The 10416-nt window shown below is 48.1% G+C and overlaps 1 protein-coding gene across 4 annotated transcripts in view; it reads right to left on the bottom strand.

Moving 5' to 3' along the window:
- Positions 1-7: 7 nt before the first annotated feature.
- Positions 8-10416, bottom strand: part of Spata13 (spermatogenesis associated 13) — a 126732-nt gene continuing 116323 nt past the window's right edge. For all 4 annotated transcript variants that reach the window (XM_028785868.1, XM_028785869.1, XM_028785870.1 and 1 more), the window contains 4 exons: positions 9082-9211; positions 6163-6535; positions 3067-3141; positions 8-1672 (listed from right to left, as the gene is read on the bottom strand). In XM_028785868.1, the coding sequence (XP_028641701.1) occupies positions 1497-1672; positions 3067-3141; positions 6163-6535; positions 9082-9211 (754 nt within the window). In that variant the 3' untranslated portion in view covers positions 8-1496. The remainder of the gene's footprint in view (positions 1673-3066; positions 3142-6162; positions 6536-9081; positions 9212-10416) is intronic.

Genomic DNA, 10416 nt, shown 5'->3' with positions numbered 1-10416 from the left:
CACACACACACACACACACACACACACACACACACACACACACACACACACAGTGCATGCTCTGTGCACTTGAACCACTTCATAGCACACAGACACAGCTGTGGGGCCACTGACTACAGTTCCCAGCAGTAAGTGACCTGTAAGTGACCATGCCAGGGTGCACAGCAGGGTTGAGGCTAATCCCAGGTCCAGGATCAAAGTTATTTGCTGTGATGTCACTTGTTTCAGGCAGAGACCTGGAGCCAGTGTGAACTGTGCTAAGGGATCAATACCTCCACCTCTGACACTGCAGACTTGTTTGTTTTCAAGCGAGAGCTGGTGAGAGGCGAGAACCTTGCAAGAACAGCACACAAGAACTCACTTGTCCAAAGGAACGCACCCAGCCAGCCTGCTGTGTAGATTAAAATGCAGAACCAGTGTCCCTTAGATCGAGTTAAAAGGCATTTTCATCAAGTAACAAACACAGTGACAACAGACATTGTGGGTGTCTCTGTAGGTCTCAGCTCAGGTGGCCCTCGTTAAGAGACAGCTCTCTCAGAGCTAAGGAGTCATCAAGACCATTCTCCAGCTGCCACAGTCATGTACTGTTTCGGGTCATGTGTCAGAGGCATTTCCATTTCCCCAGGCAGCAGGCCGGTTTTGACCCTTGTTTTTTCTGTGGGTGGCGGTGTCTTCATCATCTCACTGGTGATGCAAACGGCTGATGAGGATGTACAGTGTCATATTGTCAAGAACATTTCACAGTACCCTTACGTCCGTGAATGGCAGGTTCTCAGGCTGTGAGGGGTAAGCGAGGTGTGACCTGTGTTTGAAGAGTGAGGGGGACAAGTCAGGTGGCGGCAGCCTGCCCTCCAGTCTGGAGAGAAGCACTGCCCTGAGGATGCTGTCATCACCAGCGCTGCCGGGGTAACAGGGCCTCCTGACTCTCCTGTGAATAAGGAACCTTGCAGGATGAGACTTACACTCTAGCATGGCATCTGCTACACCTTGGAGCACTGTGGGCAGTGGCCCCGCTGCTTCTAGCTCCTTCATGGTCTCTCCCAGACCTGACCTGACCCACGTCATCCCAGGTCTGCCAACATCCTACCAACCCCTGTCAATGAGTTTCTTAAGATCAAACACAGAAGCCATCTTTAATGTAGTTGCTCCTGAGGAGCTGAAAGGCTCCGGATACTGTTTGGAACTGCAGCCGAAGTGTGGCCTCAGTGGGAAACGCGCAGGGTTAGCTGAGTCAGCAGTCTCCATGCAGAGAGGCCCCAGCCCTTATATCATGGCCACCAGAGAGTGCGGCTTCCAGTGTGCTTCATGGTCTCCTTCCTTCCACAAGGATGCTGGGGCCTCTCAAGGTCAAAGCTGAGTCCAACTTCTTCTCCCCTTCATGGATTCCCAAATGAAGTGTTCAGCACTGGGCAAGAAGCCATCCCTGGACATCATGCAGAAAAGACAAAACTGGTCTTCTTCCCCACAGTATCTCAGATGTGCACCCTGGGTAAGGCTCATTTCCGGAAGGGGGTGAGTTTGTGGAAGGTGTGCCAGAATAGTGATGGCTTCCTCTTGGGCTCAGCCAAGGCAAAGACCTGCTGCTGTGGGATGCTGGTGGGCACAGTGATGTGGCGCTGGTGAAGTGGTGGCAGGCTCTGGTGGGGCGGGGCCACGGGGCAGCTGTTGTAGCCTAACTCAAGAAGGACAGAAGAACAGACCAGTCACTAGGAAGCTACAGTGGGACCCAAAGTACTTAGCTAATTCCAAGGAATCAAGGGGACATCTAACAACTGCCCTACAAAATGAGAATTCAGCTACCCTGTATGGGACCAGCAAGGGTTACCTCATGACGCCTACCCAAAACCTCCCAAGAAGGAAGCCCAGGGGATGGAGCAGGTCAACTTCCACCATGAGTGACATCAGTGAAGACTCAGAACTGGGCTTCCTGATGTGGACTGGAAGTAGTAACATGTTGTGAACCGAGGCCTAGAGCCAACTCTCCCTTGGCCCAAATGCCACCCCACACTTGCTGACCATGAGTATTTGAGGGAAATTCTTTGATTTCTCTGTGCCTCAGTTCCCTAATCTCTAATGTGAGAGTGACAGTAGCAAGAAGAAATGAGGCAGCATCCATTGGCATTATCTACCCTGGGGAGACACTAAGTGTGGGCACTAGGACCTTGGTGTGGCCTGGCCATGAAGGCTTCTGTGTCACTGCCAAGTGATTCTAGTATGTACAAGAGTGGGAAAGTGCTCTAGGAGAAGCCCAGGGTCTTCTTATCTCCTGGTGCTATGAATGTTAGGACCTCACCTCACTGTAATGCAGTACAGTCCCCTATAGCTGAGACCTCACCTCACTGTAATGCAGTATAGTTCCCTATAGCTGAGACCTCAACTCACTGTAATGCAGAACAGTTCCCTATAGCTGAGACCTCAACTCACTGTAATGCAGTACAGTCCCCTATAGCTGAGACCTCACCTTACTGGAATGCAGTGCAGTCCCCTATAGCTGAGGCCTTACCTTATTGGAATGTAGTGCAGTCCCCTATAGCTGAGACCTTACCTTATTGGAATGTAGTGCAGTCCCTTATAGCTGAGACCTCACCTCACTGGAATGCAGTGCAGTCCCCTATAGCTGAGACCTCACCTCACTGGAACGCAGTGCAGTCCCCTATAGCTGAGACCTCACCTCACTGGAATGCAGTGCAGTCACCTGTAGCTGGCAAACACTTTGGTGTTGGAGATTCTTCCTCAAATCAAAGTTGCAAGGGGTTACTTGACTGGTGGCTCAGTGGGTACCATTGGGTACCAGTGGATACCCAGTGGGAATCATCCTCACAGGCCATGAGGAACAGAGGACATTGGCAGACTAGAAGCCCTGAAGGCCTTTACTGCTACCTGAGGTATTTCATGCACCTGAATCTAAACCTGAAGAAGACTCTCCACCTGCCTATCAATTTGGGTCTGTTCCTTAAGCATCCCTGGCTTTTCCCCTCCACTCAGAGCTGCAAAAAGGCTCTGTGTTGACGACTCCAGGTCATCACAAGATGCACAGAAAAGAGGTGAAGCCTCCACCAACCTTACCTTTAGATTTCCCATGTCCTGCCTTCTGAGCATTCAACATGGCGAGTTTCTTCTGATTTTCTGGGATTTCCATGCCTGGATGTGGAAACAGGAGTGGTATACATTCAGAACCCGGGAAAACTTTTTCAGAATAAACTGTAGAACACACACTAGTGCTAAGATGTTCTCTTCTCTACAGACTGGAATAACCCTGAGACGTGAAGAAAAGGAAGGGTGCCAGAAGTGTCACCGGGTACTTCATGATGACCTCTGAGCCCAGATATTTTAGAGAGTGATATGAGGTACAACTGTTGTGACACACAGACCCTTGGTGTCTCAAGACAGATACTGCCAGGCCAATGTCCACATGGAAGTCACCCCAATCGAAGGTCTAAAGCATGATGCTCTGGGAAGAGAGCTCAAGGCAAAGGGGCTCAGGGCTTCTGCTCACATGTGCCAAGAGCTCTGTGGGTTGAGATTCCAATTGCCTGAAGCCTCAGACTGGGACTCTGCACCCTGGCTTCGCAGTGGACAGCGATGTTGTCAACATGTGGTAGGCCAACTAAGTGAAAGGAGCTGCACCAGGAAAGAGGCTTGGGAGAGAGACACGACAGCAGCGGAGCAACCGCAGTTGCTGAGGTGGCTGCTTCTCCTGAGGTAAGAAGTGGGGTGCAGAAGTGGGAGGTGAGGAGCCAGGCTGCACTGTGGCAGAGCTGAGTCCCTCTCTACCTCAGCAGCTTCGATTGACCCTTGTCTCTGTCTTGGACCCACTCTACCTGGCTGGCTCTGCTGTCCTGCCTTTATGCAGTGACATACTCAATGTGTGCCTGACTGGCAAGGGTCTCCTTCCAACCCCATACCCAGATGCAGAGACTGCTGTTGTGTTCCATGGGGACCATGAGGACCTGACCTCACTGGTTACCTGCCACAGGAGCACATAAAGCAACGAACATGCACAAGAGGAAGATCAGAGCTGAGTGTTCAGGACTCTTCTGTGATTGTCATGAACCCTCAGGGGAAGGAGTGCAAACATTCTAACTCGGTGCTCCTAGCCACAGCAGACAGTACAGAATGACTCAGTAAACCGGGAGCTGGTGACCCCATCACCTCATGTTTCAGTAACGACCTACACACTTTTTTTTTTTTTTTTTTTTTTTGGTTTTTTGAGACAGGGTCTCTCTGTGTAGCCCTGGCTGTCCTGGAACTCACTCTGTAGACCAGGCTGGCCTCAAACTCAGAAATCCACCTGCCTCTGCCTCCCAAGTGCTGGGATTAAAGGCGTGCGCCACCACCGCCCGGCGACCTACACACTTTTGAGAAGGATTTTGTGGCACGCCTTATTGCAACAGGGTCAGACATTCAGCAGCCAATGCATGGTGCCTGCCGGGGGTCCAGATTTCCCTTGGGTCTAAAGGGCAGACACACAGAGTAGCAGATCCCATCTGTGAGGCTGAGAGTTGTGTGCTGTCACACTGGTCTGAGCTCTGGTAGTTTCTGAAGAAATTCTTACTTTTAATGGCAAGATAGCCTAATGAAGTGCAACATGGGACCCCAGGACACTTTCTATGGCCAACTGCAGAATCTAAGGCTAATCTGAAGCTGGCGACTTGGTACAGGAGACACAGGGACCACCCTCAAAGCCCCTTGGGCTCTGTAGCAGTGGGTGATACTTCACCAGACACATGGTCCTTGAGATCTGAGCAACACAGGTGTTTCTCACCCACCTGGCCCCTGTGCACCCCTGGTCTCTGGGCACCCCTGGCCCCTGTGCACCCCTGGTCTCTGGGCACCCCAGCTCACATCGGGCAGTGCACGCTCACATTCCCAATCTGTGTGGGTGGCTCTGGAGCATGGACACAGAAGCCGTGAGCACTGCACTGGTTAATACCACACAGCAGCTTCCTTCTCACAAGATCATGCAATAAAAAAGGGCCAGCAGAAGTTGGGGTGACAAACCAAAGTACAGGCTAAGCTCCCCTTATCTGAAATGTGTGGGACCAACACATGCCACTCTTTAGATTTCCTAACACTTCCACATACACAGTACCTAAGGTGTCTAGGGGATGAGACCAAAGTCTAAACACAGGACTCAGTTATGTTTCATAGATACTTTATCTTATTTATACACAGCCTGAGGGTGATTCCAAACTATATACTTTTGGGGCAACTGCATTTTGACTGGGTCCCTCACATGGTGTCAGGTGTGAAGTTTTCCTTGTTGATGCTCAGAGATTTTGATCTTAGGATTATAGATACACAAGTACACCACTGAGGATCAGAAGCTCGGGCTCACCCTGGTATGTGGTACAGGTTCTGCGGTTGCCACAGTGAGGAAAGCAGAGGAGGAACTGCGTCTGAACTGACCCAGACAGTGAGGTGAATGTCAGAGTGTTTTGCAACAGTGCTGATAAAGGGGAAGCCTTGACAACTCTCTGGTAACTCTGGGCTAGGAAGATGACCTCTCAGGAGTGGAAAAGCATGCATGCTCTGCAAGTATGCAGTCCTGAGTTCAAATGCCCAGTGCTCGTGTAAAAAGCTGGTGTGCTCATGTGTGCACTTGTAATCCCGATGCTGTGTAGGATTGAGATAGGTTGACGGCTGGGGCTTGCTGGCTCCCAGCCTAGCTCCAGGTTCAGTGAGACCCTTTGCAAATGGAAAAGGCAGAGTGTGACAGGGCATGTCCCTAGATGTCTTTCTCTGACTTCCACGTGCATCACCCCACCAGGAACAAATATGTCACACGCATACTCATATGCAGTATAAATAAATACGTATGTGAAGAAATAAAGATAATCATCTGATATTTCTCCTGGTTGGGTGAGGGAGTGTGTGTGTGTGTGTGTGTGTGTGTGTGTGTGCGCGCGCGCGCGCGCAAGCACACATGCGAGTGCTACCACCATGTGCTCAGTCGCTGGAACCACACCAAGCTAGGTCATCCTGGAAGAGTGTCTCATCTGTAAAGTGTTACTAAGAGAGGTAAGCACACCCTTGGGCTTTATGGGCCATCTTTGCTAATATTACAGAGAGCGCATGCCTGCAGCACTGTCCACAGATTCAGCTCTTGAGGGAGCATCTGGACAGAAATGGCCAGCGGAGGAGGAGGCTGAGGGGACTCACCCATCTGCTGGTCCTCCTGCACCCGCCGCCTCTCATCCGCATAGGCCTGCAGCCACCTGGCCTTGTCTTCTTGCTTTCTAGCACAGAACAGATGAACCTCATCCGTGGCTTTGCTGACCAACTTGAAGGCATTCCGCATGCTGAGGTTCCAGTCTTTGTCCCGCCCATCCTCCACATCCACAAGCTCCACCTCATCCATGTCCATGCGGCCCTTGTAGTACAGCATGTCCCTGCGCAGCAGGTCCTTCTTGCAGGACACCAGCTGGTGGTCGAAAAGGAAGAAGATTCGCTGCTGGCTCTTGCCCTGCCTGGTGATTTTGGTTAGCTCTCCAGAATGGATCAACTCAGAGCTTCGGTCTAGAATGTCCAGGCCCTAAGAGAATGCAAATACACTGTGAGTCTTCCAAACCAGATTGTTTCCAACAACAGGGATACAGAAGGGGCCTCTGATACCGTCTTTCTAGAATATTCCACCCAGTTTCCTAAGACCAGGCATTGACAGCCAGGTAGGGCCTCAAAGGCTGTTCAGACTTTGACTTCATGGGTTCCGTGTCATGAAATCTCTCTTTTCTACTCCTTATTTCCTATCTCTACGTATTTATTCTTGGTGCATATATGCATGTGGCATATTTGTTCCTGGCAGGGTGATGCGTGTGGAGGTCGGAGAAGGACATCTAGTAACCTGTTCAAAGTGTCTTCCTGATCTAAAAACTCATGTTTAAGTAATAAAACGCTGGAGGCTGGAGAGATGTGTCCTGTCCAGCAGGGCATTAAACAGGGTGCAGGGAGATCACCTAAGAGAGAATGGGGAAGAACAAAATGGGCGAACGCAAAGGAACGCGGCTTGTCTATAGGCTGATCAAACCTTGATTTTAACTTTTTTTTTATATATGGGTTATATACACAAAAAGGCAGGATGTGGGGAAGGGGATGATGCAGGAGCGTAGGTCTTCAGGGGGAGTACAGATATCTTCCAGAATAGAGTGTCAGCTGGGTAAAGGTTCAGGAGACAGATCACTATGACTCCGCCTATGATTTACTTATCCTTATCTAAGTTGGTATTATTCACTAACGTTACCTATCTACAAGGTCTATGACTAGTCTGGCAATTTTCCACCAAAGCTGTTTGTTTACAATAGCTTCTAGTCATCTGTTTCAGTATTTTTCCACAGAGACCCAAGGCTTTATGTTAGCAGGCATGTATGTCAGGGCTATTGCTGATTTTAGGTCTATGGCTGACTTTAGGCCTTCAGTGTATAAGCAGGGCTATCCCTGACAGAGATGACTCAGTGGTTAAGAGCACTGGTTACCCTTCCAGAGGTCCTGAGTTCAATTCCCAGCAACTACATGGCAGCTCACAACTGTCTGCAACTCCAGAGAATCTGACATCCTCAAACACCAAGAAAATATAAACAAACAAACAAACAAACAAAGGAATACAGGCATTTTTTGGAGTGGGAGCTAATAAAGACTTGACTTCATGGCAGTAAAGGAGAATCAGAGGTTTTGCTGCACAGGGACATGGTATTACTGACTATTATGGCTCCCGAGTCAGGTGTTTACCTACTTTCTGGTGTAGCTAACTTAGGGTCCTGGAAACAAAAAGACAGGCTACCAGTAAAACTTAGTAAATTCTGATGAGATGGTCCCCTAAATGTTAGAATCTAAGGTTGGAAAACAAGCACCCCTTTATAATACCTAGGGTGGATGGATGTCAACATCACCCTAACAAATCTGGTATGAAACTGGATTTCATTTATAAAATTTTCATTTTCCTTTAATCCCAATAACACACAGAATGTTTTGGAGGCAAAAGTGTTTGACTCTAAAATATTTCTTCTATTTCCTTTCCTACAGCAATTCTGTGCCCCAGATTCTTCACTTAAAAAACAAGGGATCAGACAGCGATGTTGGAGGTATGCTCAAGGCTCCTGGGAAAAAGCATTTTTCTTTAGCCGACTCTGCTCTTAGTAACTTCAGCCCTATTCCTGCCTTCTCACCCGACACCTTCTCAGTCTGTGAAAGCCAGTTCTTACCAGTTGGTAGATGCAGTGACCCTTATCTGGTTCAGCAACAACCTAAAAGGCACCAGCTTGTTCTTAGCTGCCAGTGCAGTGCAGAGGTGACCGGTCTAGACTCCTGGGCCTGGAGGAGGTACTTACACCTTTTAGGGCCTTCTCCCTGTCCCATGGGTGATGCCTAGAGGTCATTGAGAGGACTCACTGAGTTCATAAATGTAATTGGCAGTGAACATGGTGGGTACTACATCCTCTGTGTGTGTGTGTGCACTCTCGTGCACGCACACATGCACATATTATTTGTACTATTACATAATGATTATGTAGCCTAGGAAGTAATATTTTCCTCAACTTAGAGATAATAAAAGACAATTTGCTTGGATCATACAGGATCCAAAGATGTCACCATGACCTGAGTCCCCCATGCTCCTATCACTGTGTTCTACGGCTGTGTGGGAGCTGGCTCTTCATGTGAGAGGACCAGACTCTAAGCAATATATTAGTGACCTTGTTTCTTTTAAAAATTACCTTTACTTATTTAGTGTGTATGCATAACTGTATGTCATATTCATTCTTGAGTCAGATTGCTCACGTGGAGGCTGCAGGAAACGTCGCAGGGTTGAGTTCTCTCCTTTGACCATACTGGGCCTGGGGATTAAACTCACACCTTTAGGTTTGGCACCTTTACCCTCTGAGCTCCCTCACACTCAGACTTCATTTTTTTTTATAGGCATTGTATGTCATTGTCTTTTAGATTCACCAAAATCCCTCCAAATGGACAAATTAATATTCCACTAAAGCCAGAACATACAGTGCCAACCACAAGAGGCTAAAGTGTGCTGTCACTAGGTCCGAATGCAGGAGCCTCGAGCCTCACTGGGCATGTGTGAGTGCCACTCACCTCCCAGCCGACAATGGACAGCTGCCAGCGGGCGATCTTGTCTATGCTCTCCAGCTTGCGCTTGCGTTCATTGATCAAGCAGGCCACGTTCTTCATGGCTTCATAGGCTGCCTTTATATTATTGTAATCACTGCAAAGTGAGAAGCTCATTGTAATGGCAAGACATATGCAACTCACAAATGAGGGCTGACAAAATAATGTGCTCAGTCCCTGATTTGTATGCTAATGGTCTAGACAAGGCACTGAGTAAGGGCCATTGTTCCTGTGAATAGACCACAGTCCGCACAGGTTAAGTGAGCTGAGGGAAAACATTCACAATTCTTTTGGAATAAGAATGTTGCCATTCATTTCCCAGAAATCACCATGAATGAAAGTAAATGTCACAGAAACCAAGTGTTAGTCATAGCAACTGTGAATTATTCTCATTAGTACAGAGAACTGTCCTTGATCTCTGCATTGATTTCAACACAATCACTTCTGCTGCTGCTTAAAAACCACTAGCCATTTGGAAAGTAATTATCCGTATCATCTCATCTTTTACTTGTTTAGGGAGGGGCATGAAAGGCCATGAGCAATACAGTCTGATGGTCTTCCAGCAGTGTCCCAGCCCATGTCTCCATAACTGTCAAGTACGGAAAACCCAGATATCAAAATCTCAGTTTACATGGAGGCCATAACACTGTGTGTCTCGTGTAAGTGGAAGTAATATGAGGATATGTGTAAATCTGCAACTCAGTCAACAGGCTGGGCCACTTGAGCTCACATGATGACACAGCAGGGACCCTGGTGGACTGAGTTAGAATCCTCAACAGCTTGAGAGCAGACAGTGAACCAAACACAGGGGAGTGCAAGTCCTGGAAAGTCTGTAGGATTGTCCACAAAGCAAGTCCTGTCTTCAGAGGCCTATTCTCAGAGGCAGAGCAGGAGGCAAAACAAAGAAGACCTAGAACTGCCCAAGAAGTGGAGCCCCCCTCCTACCACACAAAGAAAAGGGACAATGTTTTTGCTAAACATCCCCAAAGAGGGGCAGAAGTTAAGAGGTGTTGTTGTTGCCTTTTTCTATTTTATTTTATTTTATTTTATTTTATTTTATTTTATTTTATTTTATTTTATTTTATTTTATTTTATTTTATTTTTGTTTTTCGAGACAGGATTTCTCTGTGTAACCCTGGCTGTCCTGGAACTCACTCTGTAGACCAGGCTGGCCTCGAACTCAGAAATCCGCCTGCCTCTGCCTCCCAAGTGCTGGGATTAAAGGTGTGAGCCACCACTGCCTGGCTTGTTGTTGCCTTTTTCTAGAAGTTTTTTTCTGTTTTACAAAAAAAAAAAAAAAAA

The sequence above is a fragment of the Grammomys surdaster genome, unplaced genomic scaffold (assembly GCF_004785775.1).
Source record: "Grammomys surdaster isolate TR1022 unplaced genomic scaffold, NIH_TR_1.0 125357, whole genome shotgun sequence".
In the NCBI taxonomy this organism is placed as follows: domain Eukaryota; kingdom Metazoa; phylum Chordata; class Mammalia; order Rodentia; family Muridae; genus Grammomys; species Grammomys surdaster.
Note: the sequence above shows the minus strand (reverse complement) of the source record. Positions and strands in the feature narration are given on the sequence as shown.